The sequence below is a fragment of the Populus nigra genome, chromosome 18 (assembly GCF_951802175.1).
Source record: "Populus nigra chromosome 18, ddPopNigr1.1, whole genome shotgun sequence".
NCBI classification, from domain to species: domain Eukaryota; kingdom Viridiplantae; phylum Streptophyta; class Magnoliopsida; order Malpighiales; family Salicaceae; genus Populus; species Populus nigra.
Window position 1 is genome coordinate 12,104,502 of NC_084869.1, and position 21,657 is coordinate 12,126,158.

Sequence of the window (21,657 nt, forward strand, 5' to 3'; positions counted from 1 at the left end):
ATTATGGATCAAACGTATATAAAATGATACCTCATTTTTTTTATTATTTTTAATTCATAGTTATTTAATTTGGTACCGTAATCTCATTAATCAAATTTTCAAAAATTCAAATCCTTTAACGACCATATTATTTAATAAAGTTTTGCTAGGTGGGCGTGAAACAAATTCCAGTTTTTATTTTAAATGTTGAGAGAAATGAGATCATCCAATTAAAATCTAAAACAACATTAAAATCAGATAAAATTCACTTGCTCATGAACTAAGATGCATAAAAAAAAATATTCAAATAAATTGAAATTAATGATGAACAAACAAAACTCACATGTTTATCATTACAGTGTCAGCAATTGCCTGAGAACATCATAATTTTTTCTCTTCTTTTCAAATCGCAGTGGAAGTATAATATATGAAATTAATTTCACACTTATCATTCATTTCAAATAATATTGTTGATATAAACAGAAGTTAAAGAATGATTTTATTGAATTTTAATTTAAACATTAATTATTACAATTGAAACTCTACTTAAATTAACGCTTGTGAAAGGCAATTGTGAAAGGCTCGATACCAATACCCTTCGCAATCCAAATGCCTTGGGTTGTTTGACTCCTGAAAATATATATAAGCTAGATTATCTTTCATGGCAGGGTGCAAAACTAGTAAATCAATAGACGAATCCTCCTTTCCAAAACAAATTAAAGAACACCGAACCTTCCTTCTTCTGCATCCATCAAGCCTCTGCGTTTTTTTCCATTGGGTTATTTTCCTTGGATAAGGCTTATGTGGGTTCTAGCAAATGGGCTGACATTATCATATGCGTATTTTGCAAAGATGGATACGTGTAGAAAATATGCTTTTATCTACTTTAAATATGGAAAAAGCCAATGGTGTTTAACTACTTTGAATATGATGAGGTAGGGCAATGTTCTAATGATTGTGGGAGATAAAAATTAGTAAAAATGATTGAAGAGTAGCATGTGTAAGAACCCTTTGAAGACAAGGCCGAGCTATACAAAACTGATAGAGATAATAAAAAAAATATTTATAAGTATGATAATGATGATGAGATACATTTCTTCAATGTTAAAAAAGATATTGCTAACATAAAAAATTGTTAAAAATTTATAATAAAGTATATTTCATACCCGATTCACCATAAATAATAATATGTTTGATTTAATTATTGACATAAATAATTATAAAAATATTATTGATAATACCATTAATATGTTAAATTACCATTAGAACCACATTCTAAACCGTATAAAATTATGCATCCTTTTTCTGTTAGAAAATATAATCATGAGATTTATTATTCTTTTTAGATGATTTTGACCAACCAAGGTCTAAAATACTCTGAAAAATAGCTGTAGATGGAAGCTAAGTAACCTTCGAAATTGTGTGTTCTTTCTGATGATCATGGATTTATTGGCCTTTTTTTTCTTTTTAATTAGTTTTCCTAACTTGGGAGAAAGGATTAATATTGATAAACGATACCATGCATAAAGGAGATTAGGTCGACACATGTCCTGTTGTGTGGTCCCACACCATGTAATGGTGAGACCACCACATTAATTGTCAAGAGACAACTGCTCTCTCTTGGAATTAAAATAAAATGGTCGGCTACTGTAGATAGTAGAGAGAATAGAATTAAAAGAGAGCAAAAACAGAGGAGAAAAACATGAGAAAGAAAGAAGAGGAGGCAGCAGAGCAGTCTGTCTTCTTTCTTCGATTTCCAGTTCGTTCACCGTTGGATCGGGCTGAGATTTTGACAGCAGCTTCTAGACACGTTCCGCTTCATTCTGAACGATTGGATTGAAGATTGGTGGTGTGGAAGCTGGTCGTTTTGACAGAAAACAGGGCTGTCAGTGTTGTGAGCTTTTCTCTAACATTACTCTCTTTAATCTTGTTATAATCCGAGAATAAGTTGTTCTTGATGATATATATGTTGTAGCCCTTAGTTGAATCTGAGGAAGAACTATTGTGAACCCATTATTTGTGATAGTGGAAGTTTTTAGGTGGACTCCGGTCCCGTGGTTTTTCCCGCATCGGGTTTTCCACGTAAAAATCTTGGTGTTGATTTGTGTGATTGTTGCATTATATTTGTTCATTGTTTGATTCTGTTTTTACTGCACAAAGAGGGAAAATGATTGGGACTTGTGAATTGTGAATTGTATTCCGCTGAATTGATCTGGTTAGTTGTCCCTAGTTTTCCCAACAAAGTGGTATCAGAGCATTTGGTTGTGTAGATTGAATTCTTGTGCAGTTAAAATGGAAAAGGAAGATTCGGGTATGATAAAGCTCACTTCCTCAAATTATTTTCTATGGAAAACAATGATGGAGGATCACTTATATTGCAATGATTTGGCTTTGCCGATTGAATGTAAAGGAATAAAGCCTGATGACATGGATGATGCAAAATGGAATGGACTAAATAGAAAGGCTACCGCTAATGTTAGAAAATGGGTATTTTCTAAGTCCATTAATTATATTTCTCAAGAACATGATTGCTATAAAGTTTGGAAGATGTTGGAAGAAACATTTGCCAAGAAGAGTGCACAAAACAAGGTTTTTTTAATTAGAGACCTTGTGAATTTGAAGTATAGAGATGGTGAAGATGCTTCAGTGCATATAAATGTATTCCAAGGGTTCTTGAATCAGCTGTCATTGATGAACCTTGAGTTAGCCAATGAAATGCAAGCATTAATCCTATTGAGTTCATTGCCAAATAGTTGGGAGACTTTGGTAGTGTCACTTAGCAATTCTACTCCGAATGGAAAGCTCACTTTGAAAACAGTGAAGGATTGTATCCTCAATGAAGAGAAGAGGAGGAAAGAGACAAGCATTTTCGAGTCTCATGCACTTGTTACAGAAAGTTGAGGGAGAAGTCAAAGCAAGTTCTCTCACTGCAAGCAAGATGGAGAATCCAGCAATAGAAAAGGTAAATGGAAGCCAAGAGGAAGATCTCAGTCAAGGAAGAGTTTTAAGTGTTATTATTGTGACAAGCCTGGGCATATGCAAAAATATTGCAGAAAGTATAAAAGAGATAAAAAGGGTAGAGATGAAGACAAGAATGAAGAGAATGGTACAGCTGCAGTTGTATCTGATGGTGATGTTGCCATTGTGTGTGATGATAGTTGTGTTAATCTTGCATGTCAAGATACCACTTGGGTTGCAGATTCAGCAGCTTCTTACCATGTTACACCCCGACATGATTTTTACACATCCTACACTGCTGGTGACTTTGGTCAAGTTAGGATGGGAAATCAAGGGATGGCTAGTGTTGTGGGCATTGGAGATATTTGGTTGGAAACCAATACTGGGTGCAAGTTGCTACTCAAAGATGTTAGGCATGTGCCTGATATGCGCCTACATTTGATCTCTACTAGTACTCTTGATGAAGAAGGCTATCACAGTTACTTTGGAGATGGTAAATGGAAGCTCTCCAGAAATTCCCTAATTGTTGCTAAAGGGAAGAAGATGGGTCTCTACATGTCACAAGACAAGGTGATCAAAGGAAAGGTGAATGCAATTAAAGATTGCTCTACTGATCTATGGCATAAACAGCTTGGACATTTGAGTGAGAAAGGCCTTGGCATCCTTGCCAAGAAGAACTACCTTCCATTAAAAGGTATGAACTTGAACACATGTACTCATTGTTTAGTTGGTAAACAACATAGAGTTGCATTTCAAAGATCACCTTCACATAGAAGGTCACATGTTCTTGATTTAGTTCATACTGATGTTTGCTCTATGATTGATAAGTCTCTTGGAGGTGCATTGTACTTTGTTAGTTTTATTGATGATCACTCCAGGAAGATTTGGGCCACTTGTTTGAAATCCAAAGATCAGGTGCTTGATGTCTTTAAGGATTTCCATGCCAGAGTTGAAAGAGAAACTGGTAGAAAACTGAAATGTGTTCAAGCAGACAATAGTGGTGAATACAGGGGTCCATTTGAGAAATATTGCAGGGAACATGGTATCAAGTTGGAGAAGACCATTCCTAAGACTCCACAGCAGAATGGAGTGGCTGAGAGAATGAACAGAACAATTGTTGAATGAATTAGATGTATGCTCTCTCATGCAAAGCTGCCTAAGTCCTTTTGGGGTGAGGCAATGAAGACCGCAGTTGCCATGATCAACCTTTCTCCATCAGTTGCTCTTGAGTTTGATGTTCCAGATAGAGTTTGGAAAGGAAGGGATGTTTCTTATGCACACTTAAGAGTGTTTGGATGCAGAGTATTTGTACATGTTTCAAGGGATAAAAGGTCTAAACTTGACAACAGGACAAAGTAGTGCATTTTCTTGGGCTCTAAAGATGATGAGTTTGGTTATAGGTTATGGGATCCAAAGGAGAAGAAAATTGTGAGAAGCAGAGATGTTATCTTCTTTGAAGATCAAACCATTGAAGACTTTGAACTAAAGGAGAAAACAGAGTCTACTACTTTTATTCCATCTAATTCAAATCCAGCACCTACTCCACAGTTACCTTTGATGCCTGCTAATCATGGGGGAGACTTGCAAAATGATGAAAATGGTGGTTTTCTTAATGAGCCATTAGTTGGTGATCCTGAATCAGCTAATGATGATATTGATGTTATTCCTGAACAGGTTATGCAAGAAGCTCCAGATGAGCCACAATTGAGGAGGTCAACTAGACCTCGCCAACCTTCCACCAAATACTCTCCTCATGAGTATGTGCTGGTTACTGATGGGGGAGAGCCAGAATGCTTTGATGAAGCTATGTCACATGAGAAGAAAAGTGAGTGGTTGAAAGCAATGCAAAAAGAGATGAAATCCTTGCATGAAAACCATACCTTTGAGTTAGTGAAGCTTCCTAAAGGTAAGAGAGCACTCAAGAACAAATGGGTGTTCAGGTTGAAAATTGATGAGCATTGCTCACAGCCAAGGTACAAGGCAAGATTGGTTGTGAAAGGTTTCGGTCATAAAAAGGGTATTGATTTTGAAGAAATCTTTTCACCAGTGGTCAAGATGTCTTCGATCCGAGTTGTGCTTGGCTTAGCTGCTAGTTTGAATCTTGAAGTTGAGCAACTTGATGTGAAAACTGCCTTTCTCCATGGTGATTTAGATGAGGAGATCTACATGGAACAACCTGAAGGGTTTGAAGCAAAAGGTAAAGAGCAGTTAGTTTGCAAGTTGAAAAAGAGCTTATATGGATTAAAGCAAGCTCCAAGACAATAGTACAAGAAGTTTGATTCTTTCATGGTGGATCATGGTTATGACAGGACCACTTCTGATCATTGTGTATTTATGAAAAGGTTTCCAGATGGAAACTTTATTATTCTCTTGTTGTATGTGGATGATATGTTGATTGTTTACCATGATGCTAAGAAGATTCAAATGTTGAAGGAAGAGTTAAGCAAGTCTTTTGCAATGAAAGACTTAGGACCGGCAAAACAGATTCTTGGCATGAAGATCACACGTGACAGGAAGAAGGAGAAACTTTGGCTATCTCAGGAGAGATATGTTCAAAAGGTACTTGAGAGATTCAACATGAGCAACTCCAAACCGGTTTGTTCTCCACTTGCAAGCCACTTTAAACTAAGTTCTAAGCAGTGTCCTTGAAGTGATGAAGAAAGAGATGAGATGAAAAAAGGTTCCTTATGCATCCACAGTTGGTAGCTTGATGTATGCCATGGTTTGCACAAGGCCGGATATAGCTCATGCAGTTGGTGTGGTTAGTCGGTTCCTCTCCAATCCTGGTAAAGAACACTGGTCAGCACTGAAATGGATACTTAGGTATCTCAAAGGTACTTCTAGTTTCAGCTTATGTTTTGGTAATGATAAACCTATGTTGGATGGATACACAGATGCAGATATGGCTGGTGATGTTGATTCTAGAAAGTCCACATCAGGATACTTGATGAAGTTTGCAGGGGAGCTGTCTCATGGCAATCAAGGTTGCAAAGTGAAGTTAGCATAGTTGTAATAAATTGGTTTGGTAGAGGTTGAACATGGCGTGTCTTCTCTCTTTGGTTTTTTCTGGGTCCAAAGACTTGGTTTAATCTTCACAATATTAACTCTTAATCATTTCAGCCAAGCGAGACGCAAGTCATTTTTAATTTGCGTGCGCCCAAGTGACTAGCATTTCAATTTTAGGCTGAACCTGATATTATTTAGATGTTGTTCGGTATCATTTCAGGTTTTTTTTAATAACTTTGTAAAATAGAAATAAGTTTTTGTAAATAACAAAAAGTGGATTTTTATTTATTTATTTATTTTTTATCTATAAGATATCATGTTTCTAATATCGATTTATAAGGCCCGCCACCGCTCTGATAGCCATAGCCGCCACAGCAGCAGCAACAGCAGCAGCAGCAGCAGCAGGAGTAGCATTCTTCGAGTTCTCCTGTGACCATCCTGAAGGAAACTCCAAGTATTACATTTCGAGAGATGCATAAATTTCTAGTAATAAAAAATTTAATCGGTTTAAAGTATTTTCTTGGTTTCATTGCTTAAAGTTTAGAAGTATAGGAACTTCACTTGGTATATAAATTGAAGATGGCAAATGATAAACCGAGAATGTTCTAATAAATTAATTTTAAAGTTTTTGTTTTTAGTAAAAACTACATTCAAACAGATATTGTGAATGCAATCAAATTACCAAATGAACATGTAATGTGATACCAGAGTAAAATATACCTGGCGGGATCTAGCTCCGGTCATCATAGGCTTTATCTTTTCTATGAAATTCATCCACAATGATTTGCAGTCCTCTGGTTTAAGGAGAGTGGTAGCTTCTGGAGAAACCTGCTCATATTTGATTATTATGTGAAACCAGTTTGACACAGAGACGTGTAAAACTAAATGCATTACATTTGCATACCAATAAGCATGCATAAATATAACTTAGCATGCATTCACCAACTGTTACCTCTTCCCATGTGTCTGAGGCAAGGGGGTCCAGTTTAGCTCCCATGAACGTATTTTGCGAAGATGGATCAGGAACAGTTCTATCCATAAGAGAGGAATAGAGTACCTTCTCAATCTGATCAGGCATTCCATCGAAGCGTATGGCCGCCATGATTGATAGTATTCTCAAAGACTGTAACAAAATAATTGGGAGACATTCAAAGGTAACTCAAAGTTTAACCAATTATGCATCCCAGCAGCCATTAATTATACAAAATCTAGGCAATGTTACCTTTGAGAGTGCGTTCCTTTCAATTTCATCAAGGTTTATTTCCCCAGTCCAATTATACCATGACATTGAGTTTTCGTAATCACTGAGGACCTGTGAAAACCTGGAATACGCTCCAAATCTTTAATAAAAAACAAAAGTGAAAAAGAAAACATCTACAATGATGTAATGTACCTATCCTTCATGCGCCTCAGAACTCTTCCTGCATCTGCTGCTTCTCTTGCCTTCATCTCCACTAAATTTCTGGCATGCTCCCTCAAATGTTGCAATTTAGTGCGGATCGCAGAACTACGCAAATCGAAACTAAAAACAGCATCTGAAAACTCTGATACAGCAGCCTCAGTGTTGCACTCAAAAAGATTTCCTATTGATGCCCATGTATCTCTTTCACCAGCTTCCAATAACGATTCTACTCTTTTGGCAAGCGCACGCGTTATTTGTTTCTATGCAGGAGTAACATAACAAGATTTGATAATTTGATTAAGTAGAGTGACATACATAGAACCAAGAACGCTAACGGATTGTGATATCAGTGAAAGAAATACCTTGTACTTTGCCATCATTTCTGACAACATATCACAAATAAGTTTTTCGCGGAATTTTGAAGCATTCCACTCACTCTGTTGAATGGCAGCATCTGAAAGAGCACAATATTGAAGGTAACTTGCCAAATCTAGGAAACTGAGTTAGTAGATGAAAGATGCTCACCAATCATATGAACACAATTTTAATCATAGAAGGATGAGCTATAATAGCAACATCTTAAAAAGTTGTAGTCACTGTGTTACATTTTGCCCACTAAGTTACTTTTTTATTCTGTTTATCTCAGCCAATCACTTTGTTCAATAAAGTATCCATTAAACTACCATTAATCTTCTTGATGCAGCCAGGTTATGTAAATATATCAAAGACTCTAGTCCTGCCACGTGTCAAAAGATTAGAGAATGAAATGGTTGAAATGCTGTTAGTAGTTGTTAATCTTGTTTGTCAGTTAAGAGAATTAGTTAGTATTGTTTAGTGAAGAATAGATAACGTGAGTAAGCTTCTTACTGTAGCAAAATATAAACTGATGTCAAATAAGGGAACAACATTCACTTAATAAAATAGTGAATCAAAAACAGAATTTCTTCTTCCTCTCTGTTTAACAGAATCCTTCTCTACTTTTCTTCTTCTCTCTCTATTTCTCTTTTCTGTGTAAATCTTACTATCCTAACAGGTTATACAACCCGAAGGTTCTGAGCATTCAAGTAAGGACTTGACACTATTAGATGAGGATCTAATACAGTCACTATGTAGCTGGTTAACATATATTTTTATGGACCAATGAGATAAGTTTAGACATAAGAGAAGGTCTAGTCATGCTAGACTAAGTTAGTACTTTAAAATTGAGATAACATAAGATTTACTTATTGAATCGGGTTCAAATTTTTCAAAATGATTATATAGACAGTTTTCCTATGAAAAACTACTCTATTGCTTATTGAATCGTTGAATCTTTCAGAATTAGGCCTATAAGTTACTATTTGGAATAATTTTGATTTTTCCTAGGATTTTCTAGATTTATCATTATTATTTTGGATTTTGTTTTAATTTCCTTAATGTTTTTAGAAATTAGGTTGTTTCCTGGTAGATATAGGTTTTCCTGGCCTATATAAAGAACATGAAAATTATTTGAGAAAGCAGCCAATTTTTAAATAATAAAATTGTGAATTTAGGATTTATTTCTGTGATCTTTTTCGCTCATTAAAATTTCTGTGTTTTCTGTGCTATTGTTGTTCTATTGTTGTTCTGTTAGCTTCCGCCAACATCACTTTTAGAGTGCAAATTGTAACAGCTTGAGATTTGCATGAGTACAAAATACAAGTGATCACCTAAGAAGAGGTGGAGGAACACATCCTGAGAATGTTGACTACATGTATACCTTCATTGATTCTAGTGATAGAGCGAATACAAGATTTTATATCGTCCATGAGATGAATAGCAGCAACATTCTGTGACTGTTCCAGGCTAGTTTTAAAATTTTAACTGTGTTCGAATACAAATGCATCAACATGGTATCATAGGCATCGTGTACCACCTCCATAACATATTGACACATTTGAGTTGATCATTATAAGAAATTAACATATAAATACAAAAACACCCGCGCAAAAAAAACGAAAAGCAAGTCAATTCTACAAATGTAAACGTAGAAGCAAAAAAAAAAAAAACAAATATCGACACATTTGACACAACCTAGGATGCGCCCTTGACTCTCCATTCAACTCTAATATTATACAATTACATGGCTATTTCCGAGATCTTTTAGGCGATGATATTATCACTCTCTACTTGTAGAAAATTAAAGGCTTATTTGATGAATTAGCCACAGCAAACAGGTCTAGATGGAGCAACTAACTGTCGTAACTTGATTTTGAGTTTCTAAAAAAATATCTCTGCAGTCATATTACTTGCCCATTGAGTGCCGCTAGTTTCCATTACAGGAGCATGCCGAAGAGAAATATAAAATTTCACAATTCATCAAACAGAAATACAAGAGTATGCCGAGCATCCTGTATCTAAGAAATTTAATTAGACCATCGAGAAAAATGAAATATTGACAATTTAACACACAGTCAAATGTGTTGATGGTAAAAATACTTGATAACAATAGCATCCAGAGAGTACCTCAACATTATAATTAAGAAAAGAATATAATGATAAAACAATTGAAAGAGGAGTTGCTTTAGAATATTATGAAGTCCGAAAAGAATCCTTTAATTAGTCATATTAATTGGATTTTTAGAAAAGCAAATAAAAAATAATATGTTCAGTGTTTGGAGTCTAAATACCTTCACATCCTTGATCAAACATGCTCATGCAAGATTGGGAACAGAGATGAATAGCAGCAACATTCTGTGACTGTTCCAGGCTAGTTTTAAAACTTTTAACTGTGTTCGAATGCAAATGCATCAGCATGGTATCATAGGCATCTCGTACCACCTGCATAATATATTGGCACATTTGAGTTGATTAGTATAAGAAACATATAAATACAAAAACACGCAAAAAAAAAAAAAGCAAGTCAAATCTACAAATTTAAATGTAGAAGCAAAAAAAGAAAGGAAAGATCAAATATCGACACATTTGACACAACCAGGGAGCTTAAGAACTTATAAAGAGGAAATATACATGCTAAGGCCTTACCATCAACGCCTTTGACAGCAACTGTCGCCGTTTTTCATTTCGTACTTCTTGATCAAAATACTCTACCTCCCTGTCATATCTATTGGGAAAAAAAAATGCAAAATAAGAGATTCCAAATCAAGTTGAACAAGAAGTAACGGATAATTTAAGTAGGAATCAATTACTTCGCGAACCAAAGTATAAGTATTAAATTGACACATCGTTTTGAGACAGACAATGTAAGTTAACATTAAATATCACACAGATCTTACAATGTGAACACATCATCATATAGAATTGACACCATGATGTATACTTACTCTGAAAGATAGGTTTCCAAAATAGAACTGACAGCTCCTCCAAACCCTGATACTGGACCAGCTTGAACAGCTTCCTTCATTTTCAACCAATCCTGTAAGAAATAAATTTAGTACTAACTGATATTAAATGAGGTCGGTGAACTTTAAAAGAAAGAAATTAGAAAATAAATTCAATAAAGTACCTCGTCGGTTGTAAAGCATTTGACCTTCTCACCAGCAATCTCTTCACATCGAACAGTGGCAACCGTGACCTGATAAACAAGATGAGAAGTATATTTACATATGAAACCTGATGGTTTATATTTACACAGGAAAATGGCGTTTAATAAACCTTGACAGCAGGAAGATCTAAATCCCTGTTGTCTTTTATTATTTTCCAAATCTCTTCTGCACGAAGAGGAAATCCTGAAGCAGGTTCAACTTCCTCCCTGTCACCAACAAGACCTCCTGGATAAATGGAATGGACAAACCGCTGCCTCAGTTGAGCAACCTGTAAATGTCAATGCTATCAGAAAAATGGAGTTACGAATTACAGATACTGGATTGTCACTTGATAATTGCTGTCCTAATTGCTCCCACATGCACAGATCCATAAAATTATCTTATCACTGGACGTAATGCTCATTTTGTCATTCTTACATTATACACTCCTAATGACTATTAAACACTCTCTAGTCAAAGTTAAGCACCAATGTGTAATGCATGATTATCAAGTTTAACGTGCATAAAAATTACTTATTGGTTAATTATGGACTCCATAGTTAACTTCTACATTAACCACATGAATTGAAGACGTATTCTCAGAAACGAAACACAGCCTGTCACTCCCACCAAACCTTTCCTGAGAGACCTGAGTGCATTGATGTAGCCATGTAGGGTATCTAAGAATATTTGCCCCATAAAGGGTTGGAGAATTAGGTTCAGGGTTTGACATATATGCAGACTTGGAATTAGTTTGTTCCCAGTGTGTCTAGAAGAATTTGGAGGTAAAATCAAAGCTGAGACTAGTGCCTAGCGAGAAGAAGAGAATAGAGAGTAAGAGAGAGAGAAACCATAGGCACCAGGCTTTCAAAGTAACATAACTCTCAATTTTATCTTGTAATTCAACTCTAATACAGGAATATGCTGCTGTTCTGTCCCTTCACGCAAAGCCAATGATTGTGAATTCCAATTATTTGGTAAGCATATGCAAAGCTACAAATCATTCCAGACATCAATTCTAGAAAACACGCAGCAGCACAATCTAGAAGAACTCAGGACAAAAGTTTTGAGGATTGACAAACTGCTTTCTTAGTGGGAAAGCTACCTGCTCTTTAAATTTCTCCTCTTGGTATTCATAGCTAGGCAAAGCAGTGATCCCCACCTTCATATCAATAATTAGAAGCATATTAAGTTCATGGAACTTAAACAAAAAGGCAATATATGGTGCATATATGCCAATGGCATCAGTATGGAGATGGAGGTGATTTGTCATACATTAAAAAACTCTCTGAGAGAAGCACTACTGAGAGTCTCAGGCTCAGCAACAGCAGCCCAAATCTGCAGAAAGTATGACCTCAGAAAATGCTGGAGAATAAGAAGAGAAATAATTGATCAAGAAAGAGAATTGCATAAACAGAGAATAAGAAGTATGAACAAAAGTACCTTCTCAATATCTTCTAAGAGAGCAGTCTTTAAATATTCAAGTGGAGTCTACATAGACAATCAGAAAAGGGACAGAGATTCAGCGTTGAAGATGCATTTAAAGAATGGAGCGCAAGGTGCATGGAATCTTCTCTCAAGAAACTTATGGGCACAACAAGTCCATACCTTTGAGTGATCACGTATAACAAACAGTAGTGTTTTTTTGCGGGGCTTGAATAAACGCTTCATGACCTGAATACAAGAAATAATAGATTATCACATATCAGCATCAAATTATGTTGGGTGAAATACTCAATATTACACACTGGGCTAAATGAATGCAGCTAAACAGTTTCGATAAAATGGGGTAAGTTTGCTGTGAATATGGAATCGGTGGCTCCTTATCTATATTCTATGCATGATGAGAAATTGATAGATATTAATTAATATATTAATCACGGCGCTCCGCAGTGGGTCAATATCTTTTTTTTTAAATATAAAAAAAATATTAAAAGTATAGAGAATATTTTAAGTCTCTTGAGTCTGGTAGTCAAGCCAAACCTAAGAGTGTTGGGTTTAGCGGTTATGCCAAACCCACGGTACTTTTCAATTTAACCCTTGTACTTTTGATTTTTTTTTTCTTGGCTATTTTTTCAAAGTTCTTATAGTTTTTAATTTTACCCTTCAAATCAAATTTATGGTTTTTTTCTAATAGTAATAATATTTTTTTTTCAAATTTGTTAATAATAACAACAACAATTTTTAATTTTATCCTTCAAATTAAATTAATTTTTTTTCGATAGTAATAAGTTTTTATTCAAATTTATTAATTATATTAAAAATATTAATAATAATAAATATAATGATATATGTCTGACCTAAGTTTAAGTGGGGTCTGACAAGTATGTCATACCCACTGTGCTTGGGTCTGGCAAGCATGCACTTTTGATTTTTATTTTTTCTTGACTCTTTTTTTTAAGTCCTTGTAGTTTTTAATTTTCCTCTTCAAATCAAATTTATGATTTTTTCCTCAATTTATTAATAACAACAACAATAATAAGAACAATAATAAAAACAATAGTAATAATAATAATAATTTCTAATTTTACTCTTCAAATCAAATTAATAGTTTTTTTCGAGAGTAATAATATTTTTTTCAAATTTATTAATAATTATATTAAGAATATTAATAATAATAAATATAATAATATTTGTAATATTAAAAATAATATTAAAAATGTCTTACCCAAGTTTAAGTGAGTCTAACAACATGCTAGACTTACCGTGCGCCAATGTCAGATTCAAGTTAGTTGGGTCCGTTGGTACTAGACCTTAGTTCCTTGGGTATGACATCCTCTACCAGATCCTAGTTTCTTGAGTATGACCCTGCCAGACCCAAGTTACTTGGGTCAGGCATCCATGCCACATCCAAGTTCATTGGGTCTGGCAAGGCTGAACCCCAAGAACAAGGGTTTGGAAGGGGATGTGATACCCAAGTTCCTTGGATATGGCACCCTGTCAAGCCTAAGTTTTTTGGTTTGGCAAGGAACTTGGGTTTGGTGCCCTTGTCAACCCAACTTACTTGGGTTTAGCCCCCTGCCAAACCCGTGGCATTTGAGTCTAAAAACCTTTCCAGACCTAAGACACTAGGGTTTGGCAATCATGCCTAACCCGAGGGCCTGAGGTCTGACTGTTTTTCCAAACCCGAGCGCCTTGAGTCTGACAAACATGCCTGACCCTAACGCCTGGGGTTTGGCAGTTATGTCATGCCCCGACGTCTGTTGCTAACCTAAAGTGCTTGGGTGTGGCAACCATATGGAAACGACAAAAACACCCTTACATGTAGACTTGTTTTTGTTAAGTCTCAAGAGTAATTTTGTATTTGAATTGTTTCAATAAAATGAAAAGATGGTGAAGCCCCTCAACACAAACATATATTTTCCCTCCTTCTAGGGTATGAATGTATTTTCACTGTTTATTTTTTTCTAAGATAAAATAAGGCCCTAACCCAAAGGTTAAAATGTTGTGTCTTAAAGGACTAATCAATATCTATATATCATTGCTCAAAGAACCCAAAAGAACCATTATGTCCCAATCAATCTTTCAATACCAAATGTATCCTATGAAAAAGATAATCTCACCCCAACTGCATGCTAACAAGTTTTTTTTTACAAGAATAATTAAGTTATTGGACTACTTCAATCTACAATAATTTATGTTTTGGTGAATAATAAAAGAGTGAACAGTGAAACACTGATCTCCCTGTAAATTGTATAATAATAATAATAATAATATATTTCTCCATATATAGCTATTACAAACTGGCTTACCTAAGGTTAAGAAAACCACAGTTAACCAATCAAATGCAATTAAACGTGACTATGTAAAGAAGTTTGGAAATTGGTTCAGTTACTTGATTACAGCTCACTTGAGTTAATGCAAATTGCTTTCAAGTACCTGGAAAACTGTTTTTAAAAGGGGTCTGCTGGCTGCATGTTCCAGACCAATGTCTTTGTACCACCTGCATATGATACTCAACACAAAATCATTTGACAGAAAAAAGTACTGTACAGAGTCATACCCAGTTGTGGACATTTATCAAACTTCCCAGGCAGAAAAGGCATTCAAATATTATAATGATGAACATACAAAACTCACATGTTTATCAAAACAACGTCAGCGATTGCCAAGGCAAATAGGGTGCTTTGTTTCTCAAACGCTGTGTCATCCTGAAAAAAGTACACATTCGCAGTGCCAAACTTGTATAAGCATCACACTCGCAGATTGAAGCCATGAAGTAATGCAACCAAAAATATTGAAACCATTCAGTAATCAACGATTTGTATGTCACAGAGGTTGAAAAGAATTCTATGCAACCATAAAACCCCTCTCAATTAACAAAGCAAAGCTAAAGTAATAGAAAGCTCAAAGAGTTACCTCGCCTCTTTGATTGCTGTCCGTTCCCTCGAAATCCATGGCAATCGTAAAAGGGTCAATATCACTACACTTTGCAATCCAAATGCCCTTGGTTGTTTGGCCTCTGAAACGTATATAACTATATTATCTTCCTCTTTCATGTATACAAAGCAACAAGAACAGTAAAATATACAAATTCTCAACTAAAAATAAAATAAAATCAAACCTTCCCTTGTATGCATCCATCTCCTCGAAATTGGTATGGAAGGTCTGATTCATTAGGGTGCTTTTCCCTGTTCAAGATTAATTAAGTGAAAAGCTATCACTACCAACTTCATTAAAATCAATGACTATATATTAAGAAATGATTAATAAATCAACAGGAAGTTAAGAAGTTGAAAACTTGCTTACCGCTACTCTGTGAGCCAATGATGGCAACAATAGCATAGGAGAGACCGGACTGAGCGAACTCGGTGGCTGTCATGAAGTCTTTGAGTCCATCCACGTTGAACTTGCCATTTCCATCAATCAGCTGCATGCCTTGCTCCATTTTCATTAACGATCTAACACAACCACAATAACCACAACTCTTGAAGTGTCTTCCTTCCTGTGTTCGTGTTTCTGGATTGCAGAGGAATCTTAAAGCAAAAGTAAAGTGGCAGAGACAAAGAATCCTATTAAAGTAAGTCTTCATGAGTCTACTTCTACTCGAAGAAGTTGTTTGCTTTTTTTCTTTTGAGTTTGGACCCACCAATAACTAAGAATAAGAATATGGATGGATGGTTATGAGAATTATCAATTTTATTTAATAGGTTAAGTTTTTGAATTAAATTAATTTTTTAATTTAGTATCAAAGATTTAATAACCAAATATTAATGAATTTAAATCTTACTGTTCTTATTTATTTGATAAAAATCAAGCACAAAGTAATGTGGATCTGTGTAAATTTTAGCTCAAAAAACTTTTAATTAAGGAGATATCTTAGAGAATAATATAAATTATATTTTGGAACCTTACATAATAGCTTAAGTTTTTGGGTTGAATTGATTATTTGATATGGAGATTAATTATTCTTGTGTTTTAAATTATTAATTTTGAATTTTTTTAAAATTTTTCCTAAATTAAAATTAATTATTTTAATATTTTTAGATATTTTGCTGATGTTAAAAGAATTGATAACATGGCATATCAAGGTTTAATGTCTTTAACTCAGTATTCTTCTTTCATAAATTTTCAGGGTAGACTATAAATTATTCTCTCTAGTTTTGCAAAATGAGTTCCTCAAACTAATTAATTAGTCTTTATATTTTAAAATCAGCCTATAACTTGATTTGTTTCATCCATTTCATGTTTTTTCCAATTAATTTCATTTTATTTTAATTTTAAGTATTAATTTCAAAAGAAAAAAGAAAGATAATATGAAAAGACTATTGAAAAGAAAATATTTTTTGGAACAAAAATTATTAAATTAAATATGTTTAACACTGGTAAAAAATTAATTTATTAATTTTCAAAATTAGAAAGACTATTCAATTTATTTTGAAAATATAAAAAAGAACCTAGCTAATTTATAATTTACTCTTCTTATGTCTAATGACTATCAAAGTACCTCTAAACTTTGACTTACGTTACCAAAATACGTTACCAAACTCTCAACTGAGTCCCAAATCCATAAAATAATCAATTTGATCCCAAATATTAAAACAGTTCTCAATCAGGTCTTTCTATTAATGTTCATCAATATTTTTTTCCAAATTTTCTTTAATCCATGTAGTTTTAATTGTATAAATTATGCGTATAAGATTTATACTATTAAAAGAAATTGATTAAACGATACAATTGAGAAATGCAATAAAAAATTTAGATTAATTAAGTTTATAAAATCTATAAATTGAAAATGTAATTGAGAACAAGTAAATGGATGTACGATTAAATTGATGTTTTCTTTTATTATGTTTATTGGAAATTTGACATAGTTTTTTTTCATAAATATAATTTTTAGTTAGTTTTTTTGTGTTAAAAGGGTAACATAACATAGCCAAGTTTAATGTCTTAACTCAGTACTCTTCTTATATTAGGCGTAAAAAATTTAGTGCTCCTAGTGTTACTTGTAATTGAGCCCATAATACTTGGGGTAAATTATTTATTTTTACTTGTAATTGCATCATAATAATTCTAAATAAAATAAATTAAAATAAATTATAAAATTTAATTCTAATAAACTCATTATTGAACAATGATATTAAAAAAAAATTATTTAAAAAGAGAAACAATAAAACAACCAAAGTTTACACATATTAACTTGCAAAACTCATGATTTAAATCATGAGAGTGAGGTAATTTCATATAAAATAAATTAAGACAAATAAGAAAACATAATCAATAATCAATCCAATGTTCAGGATGTTGAATGATAAAATTTTAAAAAAAATCATTTAAAAATTAGATAAAAAAACTTGAGACAACTAAGTTAACTCGTTGAACCCATAGCGTAGATCATAAGATTACTATAACCATCAAAAAACCAAACCACAATAAATTATAAAAGTTCAATCTCCATTAAACCAAGTGTTGCATGATGAAGTCAGGGAAAAAACATAGGTTTAGAAAAAAGAAAAAAAAAGTATTTACATAACAAAACGGTTAGAACAAAATTGAAATGTTTAGGCTGGAATTTGATCAAAAAATCCAAAATGAACCAAGATCCTAAGTGAGATAAAATTTATTTCAAGTTATTTTGTTTTTTTTAACTAGTACATGATATATCGAACATTCAAGATGAAACAAAATAAAATTAGCAACCTTGACAAATAATGTTGATTTGTCAAGCACAACACTTTTTGGAAGAATATATGAAACATAATGAAATTGGAGTTTTTAAAATTGTAAAAGTATAAGTGTTAGTGTTAGTTACATTATTATAAAACCTGAATTAGCTTGTGGGTTAGCTTAGAGATTAGATTGGCCTGGATTAACAAAAAAAACCTCTAAGTTTTCTCGATCAAACTCAGATAACTTGCTTGGTTGACTCGGAACCTAGGTGATCTAACCTAGTTGACTGCAAGCCTAGACTATTCACCAAAAAAAACTCTTAGAAAATTAATTCAATCAAACTCCAATTACTTATTTGCTTGATCCAATATCCATGACCTAATGAAACCTAGGCGAGATGTAATTATTTATTTTTAAATGGCACCATTTTAAATTAGGTATAAAAAAATCCTCAATCTCAAAATAGACAGTTACCATGTAGAACAGCTAATCCCCTTTCACTTTCAACCCAAAGCCTACTTCTTCATTTTCTTTTTCCCTTATAATTGAGGGCCTCAACCTCATCAACACCTCTTGCAATATCTCTTTCTGCTCCTCTAGTTAATTTATCAGCGACGAAAAGTCTTGCCTCAGCCTTTCTCTCTCTTCTTAGAGAGAAAACCAACAACCAGATCAATTGATGGCATTGATGCTGTCACATCTTGATATCACGATGATTAATTAAAAATTTTCATAGAATTTATCGGATAAAGAATAAATATTTAACATTTTGTTATTTAAAAAATTTTCCAATTATATAGAAAAGATATAAAGATGTGTTTTGCCAAATACACTAGTAACAAACACAATTTATACCGGATGAGTCTAAGGCCCAGATCCACCTCATTTTTTTTTATTTTTTTCTTACTGGGCTGGGTCTAGCCTAGCTGAACAGACTGGGCCAGACCCAGCCAGCCAGCCAGCCGGGTTACTGGTTCAGACCAGCGACCCGGCTCCCTTGTCTTTCTTATTTTTTTATAACTCGCAACCGTCCGTGAACTGTTCACGCACTCTTGCTACAGAAGGGGAGTAATTAAAATGCAGGGAGCGGCAAAATGCAGGTGCTGGATGAAGCACTCCTCGGACTCCCTCTCTGCTCCTCGTCTTCTCTTCTTGGTCTTTACGTTTTGCTTTCTCAAGACCCAGTCCTGTCCTCCCTTCCTCTCTCTTTTCTTTTTATTTTCTTTCTGGTTTTATCTCTGTATCGTCTCTGTTTTTTTTTTTTTCGTTCTCTCTCTCTCTCGGTCTCTTTCTCTTGCGTTTTTTTTCCTTTCCTTTTTCCTCTGGTTGATGGGATTAACTAGGGGAGGGGAAGTTGAAGTCCCCTGTTGCTCTCCAGCCATCTCTGTTTTTGGTTCTGCCTCCCTTGTTCTCCTGGTCTCCTCTCGTCTGGTTCTCCCCCCTGCTTTTTATAGGGCTGGACTTCTGGTGGTTCATCTGCCACCGTCTCTTTCCTTTCAGGATGAGGATAAGCGTGGCTTGGGGGTGTTGTTGTTCTGCCAGGACTCGGACACCAACAGTCCCGCCACGGGTGGACTGTTGGTGGTCGATTTTGACCCGGACTCTGGCTGTGTATTTGGAGGGGCAGCATGATTGCCTTGGGACACTTGGTGGACCACATCGGTCCGCGTTTGCTACGTTTGAGCCGCCCGTCATGGGTGGCATTTTGAATTTTTTTCTCACAGGCAGCTTCCTCTGTTCGCAGAGGAAGAAGACGATGAATGGGAATGAAACGGCGCCGTTTCTAGGCGGGGGCGGCACTTTTTCCATTTGGTCCTCGAAGTTGACTTGTTTAATTAAGCCCCTGGTCCAAATTGTAATTAGACCGCTGGATTTCAGCGCCTAGTCACTTTGGTCCCTGGAATTTAATCTATTGCAATTTTGACTCAAATTGACCTAGAACTTTGATATTTCTTTAATTAAACCCCTAATTGCATTAATTAACTAAATCAAAATTTAATTATATCCCCAAACTTATCAATTCTTTCAATTTCTATCAAAATTGACTTCCAAACTTAATCTCATTTTAATTAGTCCTTAAAACTTTTAATTTGTGTTGACTTGAACCAAACTTCAAATTATTCTTCATTCATTTTTAATTTTTTTAGTGAATTTGTGCTGTTAAAAATTGAATTATGACAAATATATTTACAAATATATCATCCACTTGTATGAGGGGTTTAAAAATTGGTGGTTGGGCCGGGTTTCTAGTACTCAGTCTTCTAGTTATGGTCTCATGGTTGCGGAAAAGTGAAAGAGAACACAAGGAGAAAATATTGGTTATGTTATGCTTTCACCATTTACCTCTTGCGAAATTCAGGTAATTTATTGAACATTGCTTTATTGTAATCGATCATGCAGTACTGATTTTCTAAAATCTTTATTGTTGAAGCAATTATCATGGTGTTTTTAAAAGCTTTTGGAGTTTGTAACTATTGGGAATTTCTTTTAATTAAACAAATTATGAGTGAATGAGAAATTAATCTCAAATAACTATTTTTACATTGTATTATTTTGGCTAACCTAATTCTTTTACATTTTGTTTAGGATCTTTTTTTCTAAAGTTCGATTCATTTCCTTCTATTCATCTAAGTGATTCTTGACTTTGACTACCACTTGTTTTGAAATATTATTCACTATTTCCATCATTGTATGATTAAAGTCAAATGTTACTTCATCATTTCGTTTCTTTATTTTGACATTCAATTTTTAATTAACATCTTCTAATTCCTTAATCATTCCTTTATAAGATTTCTTATTTAAGTTTAGAAATTTTTCAACCTCGTGTTCTAGACTTCTTTCACCATTATCTCTCTCTTAAATTTTTGGCTCTATAATGTCATGGTAGATCTCTCATTTGTTACCATAATCCCTTTATGATGATATTTAATTAATCATTTTTATATTTTGTTTATGTTTTTTTTTTAATTTCTTCGAAAAGAAGCCTATGTATTTTTTCAATTATTTTGTTAGCTTCTTCCACCATTTGTTCAAAGAGTATATATCTCTCTTCTACACTCAAAAACCTGCGTTCCTCTTCTTTATTTTCTACTGTTACTCTTGAAATGATTGATTCTATATTTCATTTTCAACAAGAACATCCACCAAATATTTTCTTTCTTCTGAATTTTCTAGTAATTTTGATCTTCCTCGTGCTATAGTTTTAAAGAAACAAATATGAGACTCCCACTGTAGTCACCAATTATTTCAAGCTTTTTCGTGCTTGCTTGAATTAAAAGAACTTTGAATTACACAATTATATGCTAAATTTAATGTTAACAATCTGAACTTCAAACACTGTTTTTATAACTTTAGGCTTGTAGTTCCAGACATATAACAATATTTTAAAATTTTTGTGATCTTTTAATATGTAGGGTTCAAACTTATTTTTAAACCTAAGTTTCCATACCAATTATTGGAAATTAAACACACAAGTATTTGAACTTTTCAAGTACTTATTGATCAAACATTTATTAAAATTATGAATCCATTTGCTTTTATATTTATAGAAAAATTACAACCTCTAACTACCATTATTCAGTAAAAATTATAACTAACTAAGCCAACAAGAAGAGCTAATTAGTCTAACAAAAATCTTTTTTGTATTAAGAATTTCATACTTACACTAAAATTTACTAGTCTAACATAAATATTTTTTTA

General features: G+C 33.9%; 1 protein-coding gene across 3 annotated transcripts; it reads right to left on the reverse strand.

The window, feature by feature from the left end:
* Positions 1 to 509: 509 nt before the first annotated feature.
* LOC133678054 (protein ROOT HAIR DEFECTIVE 3 homolog 2-like) lies at positions 510 to 15,886 on the reverse strand. Of its 3 annotated transcripts, none has more exons than XM_062100217.1 (20): positions 15,598 to 15,886; positions 15,413 to 15,479; positions 15,208 to 15,310; positions 14,929 to 14,999; positions 14,728 to 14,791; positions 12,457 to 12,522; positions 12,292 to 12,339; positions 12,124 to 12,213; positions 11,954 to 12,010; positions 10,979 to 11,137; positions 10,830 to 10,898; positions 10,648 to 10,739; positions 10,349 to 10,427; positions 9,994 to 10,144; positions 7,708 to 7,799; positions 7,337 to 7,605; positions 7,166 to 7,265; positions 6,896 to 7,066; positions 6,664 to 6,771; positions 510 to 609 (listed from the first exon to the last, which is right to left on the reverse strand). In XM_062100217.1, exons 1-20 carry the CDS (start codon positions 15,878 to 15,880, stop codon positions 526 to 528), a joined length of 2,223 nt encoding a protein of 740 aa, XP_061956201.1. In that variant the 5' UTR covers positions 15,881 to 15,886; the 3' UTR covers positions 510 to 525. The 3 variants fall into 3 exon arrangements, with proteins under 3 accessions (XP_061956201.1, XP_061956200.1, XP_061956199.1); XM_062100216.1 differs by lacking the exon at positions 510 to 609 and adding an exon at positions 1,482 to 5,113; XM_062100215.1 differs by lacking the exon at positions 510 to 609 and adding an exon at positions 6,194 to 6,381 and having other exon boundaries at positions 15,598 to 15,885.
* Between the last annotated feature and the right edge of the window lie 5,771 nt (positions 15,887 to 21,657).